The sequence below is a fragment of the Molossus molossus genome, unplaced genomic scaffold (genome assembly GCF_014108415.1).
Source record: "Molossus molossus isolate mMolMol1 unplaced genomic scaffold, mMolMol1.p scaffold_m16_p_22, whole genome shotgun sequence".
Taxonomy (NCBI): domain Eukaryota; kingdom Metazoa; phylum Chordata; class Mammalia; order Chiroptera; family Molossidae; genus Molossus; species Molossus molossus.
Genome location: NW_023425358.1, coordinates 27,896,884 through 27,917,925, shown reverse-complemented (window position 1 = coordinate 27,917,925; position 21,042 = coordinate 27,896,884). Strand labels below are relative to the sequence as shown.

General features: G+C 47.1%; 1 protein-coding gene across 1 annotated transcript in view; it reads left to right on the top strand.

Moving 5' to 3' along the window:
* CCDC60 (coiled-coil domain containing 60) overlaps nt 1–21,042 on the top strand; it is a 126,979-nt gene that overhangs the window by 54,128 nt on the left and 51,809 nt on the right. Inside the window, exon 2 of the mRNA XM_036277291.1 lies at nt 8,306–8,385. Coding sequence (XP_036133184.1) covers nt 8,306–8,385 — 80 coding nt within the window. The remainder of the gene's footprint in view (nt 1–8,305; nt 8,386–21,042) is intronic.

Below are 21,042 nucleotides of genomic sequence, written 5' to 3'. Positions count from 1 at the left end.
GCTAGTTCCAGTGGTGTCCGCCAGACCTCGCCACTCGGTACATAATTCATCCCATTTGTAATTAGTAATTAACCTATAGAGTTAAACCCCGAGACTGGCGCAGTCACCTCTTCATTTGCTCAGTAATGACACGTTGAATTCGGGGGCAGGCACTGTGCTAGGAGCTGGAACATTGTCATCCCTCTCTTCCCCCAAAGGACTGTTGCTACTTACTCTGCCCTTAGGTTCTCAGCAGAGGACTCAGGCCCCCGTCCCCAAGATGAGTCCCCTTGTCCTCCAACCCTCTCCACCAATCCCCAGCCTCCTATCTCCCAGGTCCACGGGGAGATGAGGAAAAAAGGGAGGTTGAATCAAAGTGCTCTCCAAAGGATGCACCCTGCCTTCCGTGGGGAGAGATTCCTTAAAGAATTCAGCCCTGGCCGGTGTGGCTCAGTTGGCTGGAGCATCATCCTGTGCACTGAAGGGTTCCGGGTTCGATTCCCGCTCAGGGCACGTACAGGAGACAACCGATCAATGTTTCTCTCTCACATCGATGTCTCTCCCTTTCCCTTCCTCTCTCTAAAACCAATAAAAACATATCCTCAAGCGAGGATTAAAAATTTTTAAAGACTTCAATAGCACACGTCGTTATAGTTCGGCTCGAAGGGCCTACATGCGAATGAGGTCACTAGCTCCAGGATACGCCTTCATAGGCAGGTACCTGCGTTACATCCTCGTGACAGACAACATCACTCTCCCCAAAGGAAAGTGCCCATCACCACCATAAAGCCAGCGAAAGATGAAGTGTCAGCATGCCAGCTAACGATCTCTGGGCTCGTGTATTGATTCTTGCGATGGATCCTACCCACGCTCTACCTCGTCCTTCGCGCCTCTCCGTAATGAGCCTGAAATGTGCTCATCTCGCTGCCTCTGCTCGGTTCTCTCTTCCGAACGCTCTCCCTGCCCCCTCGCCAGGCGACAGACGGCCCAGCTGTTCCCTGATGCCTGCATCGGCCCCCGTCCATTTAGCGGGAATTCATTTCCAACTCAATCTGATTCTAGGAAGTGGATCCTATTATGAGAAACAACAAAGACGGGCTGGGAACATTCTTTCGTAAGAGAAGAGAGAGCAACAGCTATTTAAAAGATTGGTTTTCTGGCCGCGACCTTCCACAGATCATTCTGATTTTCTGTCCTATGAAGGTGTTTATGACAAACATCTCACAAAATTCAGCGGGCGGGCCTGGGGGGTAATATCTGTAAATTAACAACTAGCCACTGCTATCCCTCATGTAGCCCCCGCACCACGGAAGATGCGGGTGAGGGGCAGAATGGGAGAGAATTAAGAACTGAGCCCTGGCCGGTTTGGCTCAGCAGTTAGAGCATCAGCCCGGGGCCCAGAGAGGCCCACTTTCGGTTCCCGCTAAGGGCACGTACCCCGGTTGTGGCCCCTGTTGGTGTCGTGTGGGTGGCAGTCACTCAATGTGTCTCTCTCACATCGATGTCTCTCTCTCTCTTCCTCCCTCTCTCCCTCCCGCTCTGTCTGAAGATAAATGCAAAAATGTCCTCAAGTGAGGATAGAAAAAAAAAAAGAATTGAGTTCAGATCTCGCTTGTCGGTTTTCACCTTCTGAAGTCTCCGGGTGCTCCGCTATAGACTAGGAAGAAGGACATGGCAAAGCCTAACGGGAATCATGTACTTAGGATCGGCGACGGCACATGGAGGAACAGTAAGGCTGCTGGTGGGACCGCCTTAGCTCCGGGTCACAGGTGGGGGAACACCCTCGGGGAAGGTGTGTAACTTGCCCACGAGGACTCGACACCTAAGTGACCGAGCCAGGGATCCAACCCGAGACTCTCAGACAACAGGGCTCTTTCCAAGTGTTCCTGCCACCTCCCACTGCTCAGCTGTCACGTCCAACTAAATCACCCCCAGACGCCACTATTTAAACATTTCCAGCACATGAATATTAAATGTGAGTATTCCCGCTCCCCCAAAATCGTCCCCACCTAAGTCTTTACTATGAGTCTGTGCTCCCCACACACACATCAGCTTTTACCCTGACTCGTGACGGGACATCCGGTGGCGTTTTTTCCAGCCCTGCCCTCAGGACCCGGTTACAGATCGGCCAGAGGAAGGACGCATCCTGTAGGGGAAAGATGGGGCAGAGATTTGACTTGGTTTTCCAGGAAACAAAACACGGAGGCATCGCCCGCACTTTGCAAAGCACTGGAAAAGGGAAGGCTCTCAAGGCCAATGGCTCTCCCCCGGGAAGCAAGGAAATGAAAGTCAGCTGCATGACAGTGGCTTCTATGGAACCCAGTCTGGAGCAGTCACCCAGAGCAAGGCAAAGGACATCCCGAGAGATGGTGACGGGATTATCCTTGGCTTTTACTTTCTCCTACTTTTTTTTTTTTTTATCTTTTCTTGATTTCCTACCATGTGCATTAGTTAGTTGCATAACCAGAATATAATCTTCAAATGTAGGGCTGAATTGCAAATGTGTTACCTGGGTACCGAGGCACATTCATCAGTGTCCGTAGGGAGGGAATATTCCGCGCCAGGTTGTCTATCAGGGATAAGGACCTACAGGCTGTGAGATTTAGGGCACCCAGGTTCTGATGCAAGAGGGCCCCCCCCCCTTCCGGCTACAAAGATCTGCATTATACACCACTTCCCAGGAAAGAAGCTGGGGAGGAGGAGGGTTCCAGATCCCCTGGACCTATGGGATTTGTTGTTGATTCCAAGGGGAGGGACAGGGGAGGAAAGGAAGGAGAAAGAATTCTGGAGATGCATCTAAGGCATGGAAAGTTCTGGGAATCTCAGGCTTCGGATCAAAAGATATGCATACAAAGTTACCATCTGCAAAGGTGTCCTTGATTCAAGGGAGAACCAGCTTGATGGTCCAAAACAGCTGGTCAGCACCTGAAGTCAAGGTATTTGCATAAGCTACCACCCGAATCATTTCTTTCTCCTTCATTTCCATTTCCTGCTCCCCACAGTGGGCAGATCCTTGTAAACGGCATTTCCCAGGCACCCTTGCAAGCTGGCTTTCAGGGACCGGGTAGACCTTCCTTCTTTGCCGATCGTTAGCTCGTCTTGCCATCCCCTTACGTGGCTTTTCAGCTCTTCCAACTCCTTTTCATCTGCTCCCTATGTTCAGGTCCCCGTATTGAACTACCCGCGTGAGGTCTGATTTCCTGCCTAGACCCTGCAGTGTATTTAAGACAGTGTATTAAAATAAACGATTAACTTACATCATTTCAGACACTTAGATTACTCCATTTAAAATAGCACTGAGAAATTACATTTCGCTCATATTGGTAGAATTAGTCAGAATTGCTTTATAAACATGAATAGCACTATTATTTTACTACAGAAGTAAGAGATGTAAATTATTTTGAAATTAGGAGAAAAGATACCCCAAATTAGAAATTCTTCTTTATGTATAATTCAAACGCCAAGATAATATTGCTATTAACAGTTTTATTTACTTCCAGCTTGTTTTATCATTATACATATACTTTGCCATCTGTCAATACTTTAAAACGTAATTTGTATCAGGTTATACAAAGTCTCAGAAATCTCTATAGATTTTTACAAATATAAATCTTAAAACTCTCTAGGACCTACGTTCTTCATATTTTGCAACATGTACATCGATAGCAACATTCAGTACTAGCACCAGATTCAAATGCATTGCCTACCATTGTCTGGCGAGAGCGTGATTTATCCTCCCGATGCCTATTGCGGAACATTTCGATGTTTTCCACTATTATTCACATGGCTCTTATCGACATCCTCATGGATGTCTTTTCCCCCCTTGCTGCATCATTTCCTTGGATGGGACTAGAATGGTTTGGGTGAAAGGAAATGAGTTTTTAAGGCTTGTCACACATGAACTTGGCATCCAGCAAGGTTGCAGAGAAAGGGATGCTTGGGTGCTCTGTGAACTTTTCATTGTGTTCATATCCCACAATGTTTGCAAATGCCCTGACAAGCAGACTGCCCTCATCAAAGCCAGTTATTACCACTGGCTTATGACAACCGCAATGAAACAATGGTCATAATGGAAATGGTTCCCTGCGAAGCCACTGGAAGGCTGACATAATTGCGGGGCGTGTGGGGCGGCTCCCGTCCTGCTCAAGTTGTGGGTCAAGTCGAGGACACACTTCGGTTTTGCTGCTATAAGTCTTTCAGCACTAATTCGGTCAATACAAATACACTCTGTTCCAACAGTGTGGATTCCTGGTGCACAGAAAGCTAGAATTAGGTGGGATTTGGGGGTGGGAGGGAATGTTTGAAATGTGGTCAGTATCGTGGTTTCTTCGTGACAAGGGTGAAACTTGAGACACTTATGCGAGTGATGAGGACACAACCAAGACCTCAAGCAGGGTTTTGATCGTGTATTTTCAAATTATCTGGTGAAGAAATTTGCATGTATCTGTTTGTTTTCCTTTGTTCATAAATATGTTTCATTCACAATATCTTTTAAGAAAGCTACTTTGATCCTGAAGGAAAGAGTAAATGAGGTGCTCTTAAAAAAGAGAGAGCCCTGGCCAGTTTGGCTCAGCGGTTAGAGCATTGGCCCACAGACCAGAGAGTCCCGGGTTCGGTTCCCACTAAGGGCATATACCTCAGTTGCAGTTTGTCCCCGGCCCCGGTTGGGGTTGTGGGGGTAGCAACCACTCAATGTGTCTCTCTCACATTGATGTTTCTCTCTCTCTCTTCCTCCCTCTCTCCCTCCCGCTCTATCTGACAATAAATGCAAAAATGTCCCGGGTGATGTTTAAAAAAAATAAAATAAAATAATAAAAAAAGAGAGAAGGATGAGAAAGAGGCAATTTGATTTCATACGTTTGATCTCTCATTGCTTTCACTACAAAATGCACCAGCATGGGGGGTCCTCCCATTTTGCTGTCCCAAGAGGGGAAGTGGAGGGGAAAGAGAACTAGCTAAAATAAGTCTTGATTTGTTGACTGCCTTGGCATACAGGGGGACATATTTCAAAGAGAAATCTTATGGTTGCAGGAAACAGAAAAGCCCATACAAACTGGTTTAAATAATAAAGGAAATGTTACAAAAAGTCCAGATCCTGGTGAAGCTTGACCAGTCACCAAGGCACCATGAGATAACTTTTTCTTTGATTCTCCTCTCTGCCTTCCCAGATCTTTTTTAGCTGGAGGATGGTTTGCCTCATGGTCACAGAATGGCTGCCAGCAACTCCCAGGAATGTTCATAGCAACTCCCATGAATGTTCTGCTCCTCTGATCGTAGTCAATGAGAAAAGAGACCTTCTCTGCCTGTGGTTCCTTCAAAGATGTAGGAATCATGCTTCCTAGAAGCCCCTGGCAAATGTCTGCTTGCATCTCATTAGCCCAGACTGGGTCACATTACCATCCCCAGACCAATCACTATGATGAGAGATGGGCTCTGCTGTTTGGTTTCAGCCATTCAGGACCCCGTGGTACCTCTGGTGCTGGTACCATGAGTATCTCCCAAGGTGCAAGAAGGTCTAACCAGGGAACTGGTATCAAGAGGGAGGGTGACGCCCTGGCTGGTTTGGCTCAGCGGTTAGAGAATCGGCCTGTGGACCAAAGGGTCTCGAGCTTGATTCCCAGTCAAGGGCACCGTACCTGGGTTGCAAGTTCCATCACCAGCTCTGGTAGGGGTCGTACGGAGGTAACCAATCAATGTGTCTCTCTCACCTCTCTCTCTCTCTCTCTCTCTCTCTCTCTCTCTCTCTCTCTCCCCCCCCCCTCCTTCCCTCCCACTCTATCTAAAAATCAACAGAAAAAATGTCCTCAGGTGAGGATTAACCAAAAAAAAAAGAGAGAGGTGAAGGGATATTGGGGCATGAGAAAAGCAAATATCTCTTATGTAAACCCTTTAAAAAATACTGCTGGAGCCCTGGCCGGTTTGGCTCAGCGGTTGGAGCGTCGGCCTGCGGACCAGAGAGTCCCGGGTTCAGTTCCCACTAGGCCCTAGCGGCTAGAGGCATGTACCAAAAAAAAAAATACTCCCGGAGAGCTGTACCTACCTCCTCAGAGGTCTCTCTCCACCCATTTCATCCATCCCTCAAGATGAAAAATGATAGGTTTGCCATCAATTTTCAGCCGAGGGTCCACGTTGAAACACCTTGGTGTGTTGAGATGAGCAAGATATATTACCCGTGTCATTCCTAATAATACCTAAAGAGATAAAGTTTGTCAGTGATTTCATTGTTCCACATCTAGTTGCGCTCACTCAAGGCTATCCCAGATACTTGTTTCTGTATCCTATTTACTTCATTCAGCGGGTGAGAAGGGGCTGTGATTATGAGTCTCTGGGGAACTGCCATAGACTCTCCGCCCTCCATCCGAGCTGCATGCACCAGACTGGGTGGGCCAGGCGCTGGATGGCGAGAACCACAGTCCCTTCCTCCCACAGCTGGGGCTCCAGGCGCCGCCCCAGCACCCTGCCACAGACACCCTTCACCTTTGCCACGCCTGCGCTCCTCGCCTTCACCCAAAAGGCCCAGAGAAGCAGGTGCCACTGGCCACTTTCCTTGCCTATTCGTGAGTCCTTGACTTGTCCTCACTCTTTGACCTTTAGGGTTCACATGACACCCACACCCTCAATAAAGTCCTTGTAATCGGTCTTTGTCAAACGTCGCCTGGCCACTTATTTTTTAAAGCCTTTTCTCTTCGTTTGCTATAAAACGGATTAACATGTGTTGCAGAGTGAAAGTCACATAAGCAAAGAGAAAGAAAGAAGACGCGCCATAATCCCGCCCCCAGAGCGAATCGCCGCATTTGGGGGGCTTGGCTTTCCCTGTCTTTTGATCCATGTACATCTGCATGAATCATTCTTCTATAAACAAAAAACAAAAACAGAATCATGTGACACATATTCCTTTGTGACATGGACTCCCACTCCAAAACGCAAACATCGCTGTTTATATCAGTAAATGTACTGACCCTATTGTATTGCCATTATATGTCACTGCTGCACAGTATTCTATTGTTTAGACGCAGCGTGATTATTTAAGGTGTACAGTGGCTCCCCAGAGCTTCCTCTCAGAGCAGCATCCTAGGAACAATCTGTGGATGAACCGCTGTGCCCACGCGGGGATATCCCCAGAGGATGCTCGAGAGCAGAAGAAATCTCGGATCCAAGGCAGGCACACGTGGCCAGCATTCACTGCGCATCAACAAACTATTCTTCAGAAGAGTTATCACAAAGTATTCTCCCACCAGCTTCATCTGAAAGCACCCCTTTTCCCATAATTTCCTGGCATTTCCTTTTATTAAAAAAAGAAAAAAAAAAATCCTGCCCGGCCAGTGTGGCTCAGTGGTTGAGCGTCGACCCACGCACCAAGAGGTCACCAGTTCTATTCCCGGTCAGGGCACATGCCCAGGTTGTGGGCCCGATCCCCAGTGGGGGGCATGCAGGAGGTGGCCAATCGATGTTCTCTTTCATCTATCTTTCTGTCTCTCCTCCTCACTTCCTCTCTCTCTAAAATCAATAAAGAAAAATAATGTTTAAAAATAATTTTTTTTAATCCTCATGTTGCAGGAATTAATTTCAGGCCAGGATAATCCAGATAATAGCTTTGTTATTGTTTTACCAGCCTGGTGGCTGAGAAGAGTGACTTTTATGTTAACATATAGCTAACTTTACTCTCCTCTTTCTGGTGAGCTGGTATCAGCTTCTGGGTGATGAATTTAAGTCTTGGGGGGTTTCCCCTATGGCCAGGCAAGGCAAATGAATAGAGGACAGGGAAAGAAAACCCCATGAACAATGACCTGGGTAATTCACCCATAAAATCCTGCCAGGGGGCAGCAAGAGGGAGGACAGGACATTTGCATCTTTACGTTGAGGAGACTCAGCTCTCCCAGTCTGCTGTCCAGGCCACCAACAATGACGCTTAACATTTCATTCTTTGCTTTACTTTGAAGATAATACTAATGATAGAAGCCTCCATTTTCCAAATACTTGCCATGAGTCAGGAGTTTGGCAATTAATTGAACTGTCACAAGGCAGGAATTAGTCTCCCATTCTGCTGATGAAACTGAGGCCCAGAGAGGTTTAGTAATTTGTCCAAAGTCACACAGCTGGGTCACCAGACGGAACCAGGAACAGAGCTCAGGCCTGCCGGTCCCCAAAGCCCTTGCTGCTTCCACTGTCCCCAGGGCCCCTCTTTGGTGCAGAGGAGACTGTGCTGCCCAGAACCCCTCCAACCTGACCAGACGTCTCAGGTGAACATGTGAGCCGCCTGCAGCCTGGATCCACTCGTAACTGCTGTACTAACACGTTTTTCTTTCACTTCTTGGCTTCCCATCAGGTCCCGGAGAAGCCAGTGAAGAGCATCAAGACTATTGAGAAGGAAATAATAAACCTGAAAAAAGACCTCACACGAAGCCGGTGGGTGAGCCCAGCACGGCATAACCCCGGGACAGCCTGATAGGGATGGTTGGCTATGGGGTGGTGCCTAGAAGCTCTTGCCAGGGCCCAGGGCCCCACCCCAACCCTGAACAGTATGCAGAAGACTTCCAGGAGGGTGACCCTCTGTAAGGATACATTTTCCGGTTGGCCTAGCATTCCCTCCGCTCCTTCCTGGACCTGCACCCCACTCAAGAGAGCTCCCATATGCTCCACAAATCTTTCGTTTTCACTCCAGGTCTGCAGCGTGGTAGCCAAGAGTCAGGCAGGCTCAGTCCCAGTACTGGCCCTGCAACCTGCCAGCAGGTGACCTGGAGGAGTGACTTAACCTCCTGGGTCATGTGAAATGAATATGAGAGGGGGCGGGAGGACTGGGCGAACTCAGGCAGGTGCAGTGCCCTGGTGTGGCCTGGAACCCAGTGCCGTCCGTATCCGTCCCCAGCCACCAGTTCCTCCCTCCACGAGAGTGTGAGCAAATTCAGGTCTAGGATCCTATTTGATTCATCCGCAGGGGGTGAGATGGGATTTGTTTTCCTCCCCCCTTAACTCCTTCCTGAGAGCCGGAAGGATCCAAGGTGGGACCATAAATGGGGCCATGGGTGAAGCGACTCCGGGCAGCGCAACAGGTATTCTCTCTGCACAAAATGCCCGAGGATGTGCCAGAGGGTAACGGAAGGTCTGTTCATGTTATGAGTGTCCCACTCAGGGCCAGAAGACAGCGACAATCACAGTGAGACACTTCCTCTCTTCGCTCCACCCTCTGGCAGCCCCTCCTCCCCTGCCCCCCCTCCCCCCCCCCTGACCTGTCCCACGGCACAGCGTGATGGACCCACATGACTGAGCCCAAGTGGAGACAGAAAGGTGTTGGCAAAGAAGGTGGGGAGAAGGAAAGGGGTGAAAGGGCCTCAAGACAGGGCACCAGAGAATAAACCCTCCCCCGCTGACCACAGGAGGATCGGCTGTGTCTGCTCTTGGAGTGTCTGTGGACACGCACAGTCCACAGGAACATAATGCATCCACGCGTGTCATTTTCAGTTCCTGGGCAGCCACACTAAAAAAAGGAAAGTGAAACCAGTGCAAGTCGTTCTAATAATATATTCCACTTAACCCAATATACCCAAGGTATTAGCATCATTCAACATGTAATCAATAGGGGGGGAAAGTATTAATGAGATACTTTATATTCTGTTCTGAATGCATGATGAAAAATGATGATGAAAAATCCAAGTATATTTCACCCTTGGAGCACATATCAACTTGGGCCAAACATATTTCAAGCGCTCGATAGTTGTTATTAATTGAATTGTGTCCCTTTTGCAATTCCTGTGTTGAAGACCTAACCTCCAATGTGACCATTAAAGAGGTAATTAAGGTTAAATGAGGTCATAACGTTAGGGCCCTAATCCAATAGGACTGGTGTCCTTACAGGAAGAAGAAGAGGCACCGGGAATATAAATACGCAGAGCCAAGGCCATGTGAGGACGCAGGGAGAAGGTGCCCTCTGCCAGTCAGGGAGAGAGGCCTCGGGGGAAACTAGCTCTACTGACACCTTGATCTTGGGCTTCCAGCCTCCAGTCCTGTGAGAAAAATGTCTGTTCTCTAAGCCACCCAGTCTGCGGTCTTCTATGACAGCCTGATCGCACTAATATAATAGTCAAGGTTGAGAGAGTACTGCAGAGAATGTCCCCAGCTCGAGGGGGCCTATGGGCCTCAGCCTCAGGGTCTCAGATGAAGCCAACCTCCAGGATGGCAGGTGAACAACTCGCTCATCAGGATGGAGAGCAGGGACCCACAGGATTCTTCTGTTATTGTGGACATATTGGCCTTGACAGTGTTCGAAAGCAGGCTGGAGGGCTTTTGAGGCTGATGCCTTGGGGAACTTCATGCCCCAGAGACCGTCAAGAAGTGGGGTCAGGAAGCCAAGACTTGTCTGAGTGAGGGCAGCAAGGACAGAGGGTCCCGTGGCTGAAGGTGAGCTTCCCAACAGGATTTGTACTCAGCTCCACAGTTGTGCCTGGAGACTATTCCGGGTGTCACAAAAAATGATGCAGAGGGAAACTGGGTCAGAGGTGAGGTTCCTAATACAGAACCATCTGCATGTCATGGGCATCAATCAATCAGAACAGATGCTGGCCATGTACAACCATTATGATCATGTCGGTTCTTAACAGCTGAATAGTATCAGCCTTGAGGTGGATGGTTCTACCTAGATCCCCAGCTACAAATACAGGCCAGACTCCCTAGAGCCTGGGAACGGAGAGTTTCCACAACAATCTTTAGAGTAGACAGGGGCTAATAGGAGAGGTACCAGTAGATGCTTTGATCTGTGTTAAGTCCCAGAGACCAAGTCTCGCTTGACCCAGCCCAAGGAGGGCAACAAGCAGTGGTAAGCCAGCTTGTAACCAGAACCGACTGCTAAATTTTCAGGAAATCTGCAAGCCAATTATCAAACACCGCTAGGGTTAAAAAAATAAAATATATAAACTTATAGTCAAATACATGATATCAAAACAAAGGTAATAAAAACTCATTGCTTGCTAATGACTTGATACATTATTCTGTTGTTATCTATGATCTTCAAGTTATCTCTGGTTATAGTATCATCTCTCAAAATCAGTCACAGAGGGCTCGGCCGGTGTGGCTCAGTGGTTGAGCATCAACCCATGCACCCAGAGGTCGCCGGTTCCATTCCCAGTCAGGACACATGCCCAGTGGGGGGCATGCAGAAGGCAGCCAATTGATGTTCTCGCTCATCAGTGTTTCTATCTCTCTCTCCCTCTCCTTTCCCCTCTCTCTCTAAAATCAATAAAGAAAAAACAATCCACCACAAAGGGAATATCTATATCACAGAAATCAGCAAACCTACAAATCAGGGCTTACTTCCCACCCCACCCCTCGCTGAGACATGGCTGTTAAAACATCCCTGGGGACATGCCCCACAAAATAACCAAGGTTGAACTTCCCACTAACCCAGTATAATGGAGTGACTTGATTAAAAGGTGATGAAGACAGTGGATTTTCTGCCATCGGTGAGTCACCAAGCTGACTGTCTCTCCATCTACCAGAGCTCAAGCAAAACCAGCTCGAATTTAACATCCTCATCAAACAGCTTAGCCTGTCCAAGTTCTGGATGTGAAGGAAAATGTGGAAAAAGCCAGGCAGGAAAGCCACCAGCAAGAAAACAAGAAACGACAATGAAATGTTCCACTTGGCCACCCTCCTGGGTCCCACTGACATTTCAGGAACAGACGATTCCCCTTCAAAAGGAAACACCCTGCTTTCCAGCGGGAATCATCTCTTGAAAGAGATGCAAACCCCATGGCCCCATCTCCCAGTATGAAATGAGGCGAAGTATTAGCAAAGAAGATGTCTTTTCCACGTAATGTTTTTTCAGATCCGCTCTGCCTTCTATTAGAATCCAGCCAAACACCTTGACTATCTACTAGACTTTTATTTAATACTTTAGGCCTCTTATAATTCAATCGCACCATCCCTGGTTTCATGGCCAATTTAACATGATGCTAAAAGGAATAAAAATCTAACTGCTCGCCTCTTCGCCTGTTCCACCAGATGTTCGGTGGCACTAAGCAGCCCGGTACGCCCTTAACTCACCGGATTTCTCATGGAAGTTGACAATGGGGCATCTGCGCATGCCCAGTTCTTTGACCGGGTTGACTCTGGAAGCCAACAATGGGGCATCTGCGCATGCCCAGTTCTTTGACCGGGTTGACTGTGGAAGCCAACAATGGGGCATCTGCGCATGCCCAGTTCTTTGACCGGGTTGACTGTGGAAGCCAACAATGTACCTTCCTCCAGAGCTGCCGGTGCTTCTTGCTGGGAGTGTCTTAAGGAAAATAAACAAGTCTGTGGCTAAAACAGCTCAAAAGTTGAACCCGAAGCCATAATTTACCCATGGCAATGTTTAGTTAGGTGCAGAAAATTACAAATAAACAGTGATGAATGAAGACCCCCTCCCCCGATGGACCCCAGCACCTTAACACACTACCAGGTGTTTATGAGGCCTGAGGCTTGGCTTTCTAGCTCCATTTGATAGACAGATGAAGCAAGGCGATTAGAAAGAGCAAAGGTGGGTTTTAGCAAGGAAAGAAAGCTATTTTCTTTGTATGAGGTTAGGCACTTCTCGGCTCCGCCTTCATTTTCTGCGCTCATTCATTTTCTTCAACAAATATGTATTGAGTCCTAGTATCGCCAGGTGTGCACCAGGCATCACTGTGTACACTGGAGACATGGCCGTGAGCAAAACAGATAAAGACTCCTGTGAACGAGAGACAACGATGTGTGTTATAATGGGGCAAAGACACAAACACATTAGCAAGTACATGAAGAGGACTTGGGGGATGGTGGCCATAGACCGTGAAGAATAACACAAGGTGATGTCAGAGCATGTGATGAGGAGAACACTGCTGCAGGAGGCTGTTCCATAAAGGGTGCCTGGGACCTGATACCTGAATGGTGAGAAAGAACCTTTTACATAAAGGTATTGGGGGAAAGAGAGAGAATATTTCAGAGGATGATAGGTGGATGGCGCCAAAGTCGAAAGAAGATGGAAATGTCGGAGAAACAGAAAGAAGGCCGGGGTGGCTGTAGCCAGGAGTGGGGAAGGACACCAATAGGTGAAATTACACAGATGGCAAGGGCTGGACCATACAGGGCCCGTGGCCTCGAAGGCCATGCTGGAAAGTTTGGATTTTAGTCTAAATGCAATGAGAACCCACTGGAGGGATCTGAACGAGAGAAGGCTATAATCTGATTGTGAAAAGATCATTGCACCTGCTGTATAGAGACCAGCTGGAAGGATAAGGTGAGAGCTGACCATTGCTTGGGATCCAGCAAATAGCAGAGAATTGGACGGAAGTGGGTGGGTTCAGGATTTATCTGGAACCACAGGACTAGTTACTGGGTTGGATGTGGGAGATGAGGGAAAAGGCAGCATCAACGTGCTACAATGCCATGTTTTTATCTCCACCTCCCTCGCTAGGGTATAAAATCTGTCACAGTCTAGACTATACCATGTCCACTGTCCTGGTTCCCAAGATGAATTAATTTTTTTGTCCATCCCTAGAACGTAGCAGTTAACAAAAGGGGGGGGGGAGCCTGTACATTAACTTACAGGGGAAGTGAGTAAGGGAGACGGTTGACATATAAATCTGTGGGATAATCAGTTGATGAGATGGTCCATTGCTCTCTCCATTAGGAATTTTAGGTGAGCCCACTGATCTCTCCCTTTTCTGCTGCTGCTCATGCAGGACTATCCACTCTGGTTTATTGGTGAATAAACCAATAACTCTGGTTTATTGGTGGCTGGTAGGAGAAGGTGTTAATGTTGCCCTACAGCAGAGTCAACCTGTCCTGTGAATCCTCAGAGTCATAAAGTAGGCACTCAGTAAATACTTGCTGAAGCTTATATTTGGATGACATCTTAAAATGCTCCCTGAGGCAGGCAGGAGAGGTCTTGTTAACCCATTTCTCAGAGGAGAACACTGAGACTTGGAGAAGCTCGGAGATTTTTTTTTCTTTAAGTCATGGTATCGGTTAGCTATTGCCACAAAACTCAGTGACTTAAAATAAGCATTTGTTACTGATTATGAGTGTATGGTTCAGTTGGGAGGTTCTCTGGTCTCAGCTGGGCTCCCTTGAGCATTTGTAAGCAGCTGAGGGTTGGGTAGGTGACTTTGTTGATCTTGGCTGGGCTCCTTCAGATGTTTGAAGGACAGCCAGCCCAAGGCAGGTCTAGGATGGCCTTGGCCAAAACAACGTGGTCTCTCATTCTCAAGCAGTTTAGCTAGGGCTTGTTCACAGGGTGGCAGGGTTCTGAGAGAGGATGGGAGTGTGTGAGATCTCTTAAGCATTCTGCTGGCAACTGAGAAACATCACTTCCACCATATTTCTGTGGCCAAAGCGAGTCACAGATCCAGCCCAGATCAGAGGTAGGCGAATGGACTCCACTTCTTCTGCAGAGTCACACTGAAAAACGGCAGAGGTTTAGGGTCCTTTCTTTCCACACTACCACAGTCAGATAGCTGATCTGAGCCGGCCTTTGGGACAGGAGCTGGTGTCACAAAGATAATCTGTCGAAGTAACTCTTGGGAATGTGCAACGGGAACCATGCTGAGAATCGAGCAGGGAGCAGCGAGAGTAGGAGCTGCAGGGCCATGAGGAAGGGAGGCCGGAGGGGCCACGGGAAGCTGTGCGGCAGCCAAAGCCATCAGGGTGAAACGACTGTGGGGGATCAGATGCTGTGCGCAGAGGAAGGATGGGGAAGAAGCCAAGCGGGAAGTTCGAGGAGACCAGAGCAAGCACAAGAGGAGAAAGTCCTTGAGTAATACTCAACTTGAAGACTTTCCACCCCTGCTACTATCTTCTGGAGAAAATCTCCAGTTCCTTCTCCTTATGTGGATCCTACTCTTGGACTCCCATGAGATATTTCATATCCTCTGTCACCCTCGCGTGTACTCTTACAATAAACCTCTCGATTGGGCTACCGAGAAGCCTGAGTAAAATGATCACTTAGTCCACGAAGACAGAGACGTCAGGAGGAACTATGACACTTTTATCATCTCGCCCTATTTCTTGGGCTGCTTCATGAGTTAATGGTGTTTTCTAAGGGACATTCACTTTGAGACATGGTTTGTGTCTGAGCTAGGGGGTAGACTGAGCTTCACCCAGCTTTTTTTTTTTTTTAAACAAGAAGAGATGAAACTAACAATTTAATAAAACTTAGGTCCAGAATGATAGAGGAACACGTACCCACACTCTATCCTGTGCCCAAGACAGACATCACTAACAGATCACAGTACTCTTTCCATTAGAACCCAGACTTGGTCTCAGAATTTCTCTAAACCCAGCACTCCAAACAGCCACCACTACTGATTAGAGGTGTTACATGGGGTATAATTTATTTGTCATCTCTAAATTAGAAGACTCAAAAAAGAAAAAAAAAGAAAAAAGACTTTGGTATCTCTAATGACACCTCATTCATTCAAATTGAGAGCTGGAGGATAAGAGACCAGCGGGAGAAACCTCACCCAAATCCCTTTATGAATGAGGCTGATTTTAATTAGCAAATTTAAATCATGGGAAAATTGCTGTTGACCTCAGACATCTGTTGACTGTTCTCAGTAGCTCCTACATTTCATCATTCAACACCCAGGACCTCCACATCCATAGCCTGTAACCCCAAACTTCCTCATTTAGAAGTTCAAGCCTGATTTTTCCCACTGTTCCCTCCCGTAGACTTGAGACTTGCCTCAAAGCCCAGAATGGTTTAAGATCATGGATTTACATACACTGGTCAATAACTTAGATGCAGGCAAAGTGAAGTCTTCCGAGGTGCGCTTCATAAATCATTCAAAGAAGACCTCGGTCCCCCCCACACCACATCACCCTCATGCCCCGCAGCCAGCAGGCAGACATTAATAAAGGCAAATGCTTGGCCCCCTGTCCTTAGCCCAGAACTGATAAACACAACCACACACCCAAAGGGCAGGTCACTGTTGAGGGCTGGAGGTACCTGGCTCAAGTTAATTGCATTTTTATCATCTCGAATGTGACCTGGATGTCCTGCCCATTTTTCTCTGTTTCTGGTATCATCCTGTGTCTCTGACACCTCTAGTTAATCACAGTTCTCGGGCAAGTTTTCTTCTCTGCTTTCCTTGCAACCCTCTCCCCTGACGGGGAATATTCTTTTCATTCCTTTCCCTGTGGCTAGGGCTACCTCAGAGGACGCCACATCATAAAGAATGGAACTAGATCGTGTGCTCAAATGCAAGCATCAAAATATCTTGAACCCTTGAGCTTTTGGTCACATAAGGGTGTCCACAAAAGTTTGTTTTCTGAAATTCTTTCCCAGATGGCAAGTAGTGTGCTCAGTCTTTCGGCCGGGCCTGGGGGGCTCCCATAGTGCAGTGGAAAATCCACTGGCTTTGGAGGTAGCTGTGGGGTTCGAGTCCCAACTCGACCAGTTATTAGCCGGGCGGCCATGGGGCAAATCCATTCACTTCTGTAGACCTCAGTTTCTCATCTGTGGTGTGGGGTATGACATACTGGGTGATTAACGAGTATTTGTTGAATGAATTAGCGTGTGCAGGCTTCAGAATTCCTCTGGCATTTTCCAGGCATCAGGCTAAGGGGTGAGGAGGGACGGGGACTCCAGGTGTCCTTGGAAAGATCTCGTGGCTGGGCTGGGTCAGGGAGGAGCCTAGCTCAGAGCAGCCGGCACAGGCCTGGCTTCTGTCCCACGAGCCCATACAGGCTTTGTTTGGGTTCAAATCCCAGCTCCGCCACTTATAAGCCATATAATGATGAACGACCTGCCTAATTTCTCCGACCCCCAAAGTGAGGATGGCAAAAACGCTTTCTCCCTCTCACAGGGCTGTCGTGAGGATTCAATGAGTGAATAACACGCAGCACGACAGTGCCTGGCCCGTGGTCAGCGCTCCGTAACCGGTAGCTGCGTGTATTACATCATTCTCGTGCCCCAGAGACTGTGACTATGTTACACGATCTCTCCCTGTCCCTGGTCACGGGCTGTGGCCAGCCTGTCACACCCGATCCCAGAACCTCCCTGAACCTTGGGAGGCTATGCTTGCGGCACAGCTGGAGCAAACTGGGTCGGGGGAGGAAGGGGAAAGTCAAGTTCATAAGTGGAGGCTGTGCCAATGCAGCTGTTAGTACTGGATTTCCATATTAATTTTAAATCTCTTCCTATTGGGATTGTTCAACAAGCCATTACTCTAATGGATGTAACCACAGGCTGAACAATAAAGCGCTAATCCGCCACTTAGCGTAGACGCTGCATGCATTAAGCCCTGTAATTTTTTTAAACTTTTTATGGAAATATAACATAATACAGGAAAGCACACAAATCATTAAGCATACAGCTCAAAAGATTTTTCGTACAATGAACACACCCGTGTAACCCACACCCACCACAAGAAAGGGAACATTGCCCGGCTGGTGTGGCTCAGTGGATTGAGGGTCATCTCATGGACTGAGAGGCCCCGGTTCGATTCTCCATCAGGGCACATGCTTGGGTTTGGGGCTCGATCCCCAGTAGGGGGATGCAGGAGGCAGCCTATGGATGTTTCTCTCTCACAGTGATGTTTCTATCTCTCCCTTCCTTCTTCTCTCTCTAAAAAATCAATTTAAAACATTATTTTTTTTAAAAAAAAGAAAGAGAACGTGGCCCGGCAAGTGTGGCTCAGTGGTTGAGCGTCGACCCATGCACCAAGAGGTTGCTGGTTCGATTCCCAGTCAGGACACATGCCCAGGTTGTGGGCAAGTCAGGACACATGCCCAGATTGTGGGCCAGATCCCCAGTGGGAGGGGGTGCAGGAGGCAGCCAATCGATGTTTTCTCTCATGACCAAGGCCCCCCCAAAAACCTCTTCCAGCGCCCTTTCAGTCACTACCCCACACCCGGAGAAAATCACTGCCCTGATTTCTAAGACTTGGTTTAGTTTGTCCCGTTTTGAACTTGAAATATGTGAAATTGTACAGTTGGCTTTTTTAAACTCCAGACCATGTTTCTGAGAGTTCTCACACTGTCTTGTACAGTTCAAGTTCGTCCTCTCTCGGTTTCTTGATCGTTTTCACTGTGTGGAGATAGCACCACAGATCCATTCTAGTACTGACGGACGCTTGGGTTGTCCCCACCTCGGGGCTATTATGAACAGAGCCGCTATGAACATTCTCGCACATGTTTATCTGCTGGACATATATGTGCACTTCTGGTGGGAATATACCTAAAAGTAGGGTGGTTGGCTCACGGAGTTTGCATATGCTCAGTTTCCAAACTACCAAACAAGCCCTATATTGAAAGAACTTTTCAAAATACACAAATAAAACAAGCGTGAAAAACCAGAAAAGACACATAAGTATCTGGGAACCACACACAATTACATCACCCAGGAGTAATTCTTATTCATACTCTGGTATATCAATGTTCAGTATTTTTTCTATCTAGGTGTGTGTATGTTTTTAACCATTTAGTAACCTGATTTTTATTTAGCAATAGATTATTAACGGCTTCTATGTCAATGAATGTGCATACACATCTTCATTTTTTAGAACTTTTTAATATGAAATGTTCAAATGTCTGTAAAGGCAGACATGATAATATAATGAACCTCTTTATGCACCCATTACTCAGATCATTGATTAACTCCCAGTCAGTCTTGTTTCATTTATATATCATCTTCCCCCACTGTTTTGAAGCATTTATCATTTTATCTATAAATATTGAAACAGCTATCTAGAGAAGGACTCTTTTTAAAACCATGACCACAACAATATCACATCTAAAAAATAGCAATCATTCCTTAACATCAAATAGCCACTCAAACAAAACAGCCATCTTATTAATTGTATAATATTCCATTGTAAGAATGTAGCATAATTTATCTAACCCATTTCCTATGACTGACTTCTTGGTTGTTTTTCATTTGTTCTCCTGCTGTATAAACAATGCTTAGATGGACATCTTCGGAGTTACATCGTTATATACTTTAATTCCTTAGGATAAACTCCTAAGGTATGCAGCTTTACAGTTCTCAAGTTTTAACCAAAATCCTAAAGACGTACACTGTATTTCAGGTGAACAGTAGCTAATTCATAAATGCTTGAAGCAAAAGTAACTTCTCTCGTGGGAAAGGAGAGAAAAGCAAGAAATAGGGTATGAGAGGTTGAAAATACTTCAGACATGACTTTTTGCCCTTTAGCTTAATCATCATTAGCAAACATGCAGTTGATGGAAAGCAAGATGGAAACAAAGTGTTTATGAAATCAAGTCCCTCTGACTTTACTGAGCCACACAGAGCTAGCCCGCACCGGTGAAATCATTTCCCATCCCCAGGATCCTGCCCGTAAGATCTCGTCCTACTCAGCACTTCTTTCATCCCAGCCATTCTTTCGAGTTTTCACGCAGATGAGCCTATTGCCAAGGGCTCTACCCCCTTCACCCTCTTCAGCGCTGGTGAAGACTTCCCTTTATCCTGAGCAAATGCTAGCCTTTGTCCACATCTTTGTCTGCGTCTGCTCTATAATATTAACTGACATTTTGCAGTCATGATTTCACTTAAAAGTAAAATAAACTCATATTAAAAAGCCAGACACCCCGCAAGTTTGCCACGCTCAGCTCAGAACACCTGGCCAGTGCTCGGGAGCAACACAGGCTGCGAGACCGAAAGTCCTCTTGCAGCCCACTGTCAGGAAAGGGTCACTCCGTCATCTGTCCAGCCCACAACCCACACGAGAGCAAAGCAATAACGGTAATAAATAGCAGGCACCTTAAACCCTTATTCCAACATAAATGCTTATAGATTTTTTCCAACAGGTACTAGGTTTCCTCATGCTTCTTTAAAGATTTTTTTTAATATATTGACTTTAGAGAAGGGGGGAAGGTAGAGAGAAGGAAAGATGGAGAGAGGGAGAGAAAGAGAGAGAAACATAAATGTTGTTCCACTTATTTATGCATTCATTGGTTGACTCTTCATGTGCCCTGACTGGAGAGACAACCCACAACCTTGGCATATCGGGACGATGCTCCAACCAACTGAGCTACCCGGCCAGGGCTAGTTTCCTCATGCTTTCTATTCCAAAAGTACGTAAGAACAAGAATCATCTTTAAAACCGGTTTCACAGTCCCCCACCGTCACCTGCTCCAGTGTACTGACGGGTAGTATGATCTATCGTGGCTGTCAGAACCAGCCTGAATCCTGGCTCCATCATGAACAAGCCGTTTAAATATGGGCAAGTTAGCTCATCTGAGTCTCATCGCTCTCACCTGTAAAAGGTAGATAATGATCAAATCTACCTCACAAGGTGGTTGTGAGAATTCGGTGAGTTAAGACGCATATATCTGGCACTTGGACTATGTCAGTGTCAAACACACGGACACAACCTACCCTGGCCGGTTTGGTTCAGCGGTTAGAGCTTCGGCCTGCGGTCCCGAGAGACCTGGGTTCGGTTCCCGCCAGGACATTACTATTGCTTTTGTTGGAGGTCAAATCAACAGCTCGACTCAATGGGAGGAGAAAAGGCTGGATAAGAGGTGAACCAACCTATGTCCTTCCTACATAGGCACAATCTCACCACTGAGGGGAAAATGAGCAGCTAATCATAGGAACCATTTCTTTTGTAACATGAATGACGATGCAAATTCAAGTCATGCCTAGAAAACCAGTTACCCGTATGAGACATTACATGAATTAGTCGCAGGAAGAATTGTGTCTCCTTCCGGGAGCTTCACCTCTCCTTTAACTGTGTAATAAACAGGTTTGTTGCTTACCTTCCACACGCGGAGGAGGAGAATGTTGGAGCTTCCTCTGTCCTCCATTGCTGTTGCTTCTCACTGCCACAAGGTGTCGCTACAGAGAACAAGTCCTCCAAGATCTTACTGACCATCTGGCCTTTCTTCACTGACATCTCACTGATCCACATCATTCTAGTTCTCAAAACCCATAAGGTTTGATTAGATGACTTTCCCCAAACAACCAGGCTACCTGCGTAGAGACAGTTACTTTTAAGGGCCCTATTCATGCTCAGTCTGAGGTAAGCTGCCCTAGAGTCTAACCAAAGTGGTTTTCTAGCCCTGTTCTTACCAAGAAACTTGTAGAAAGAG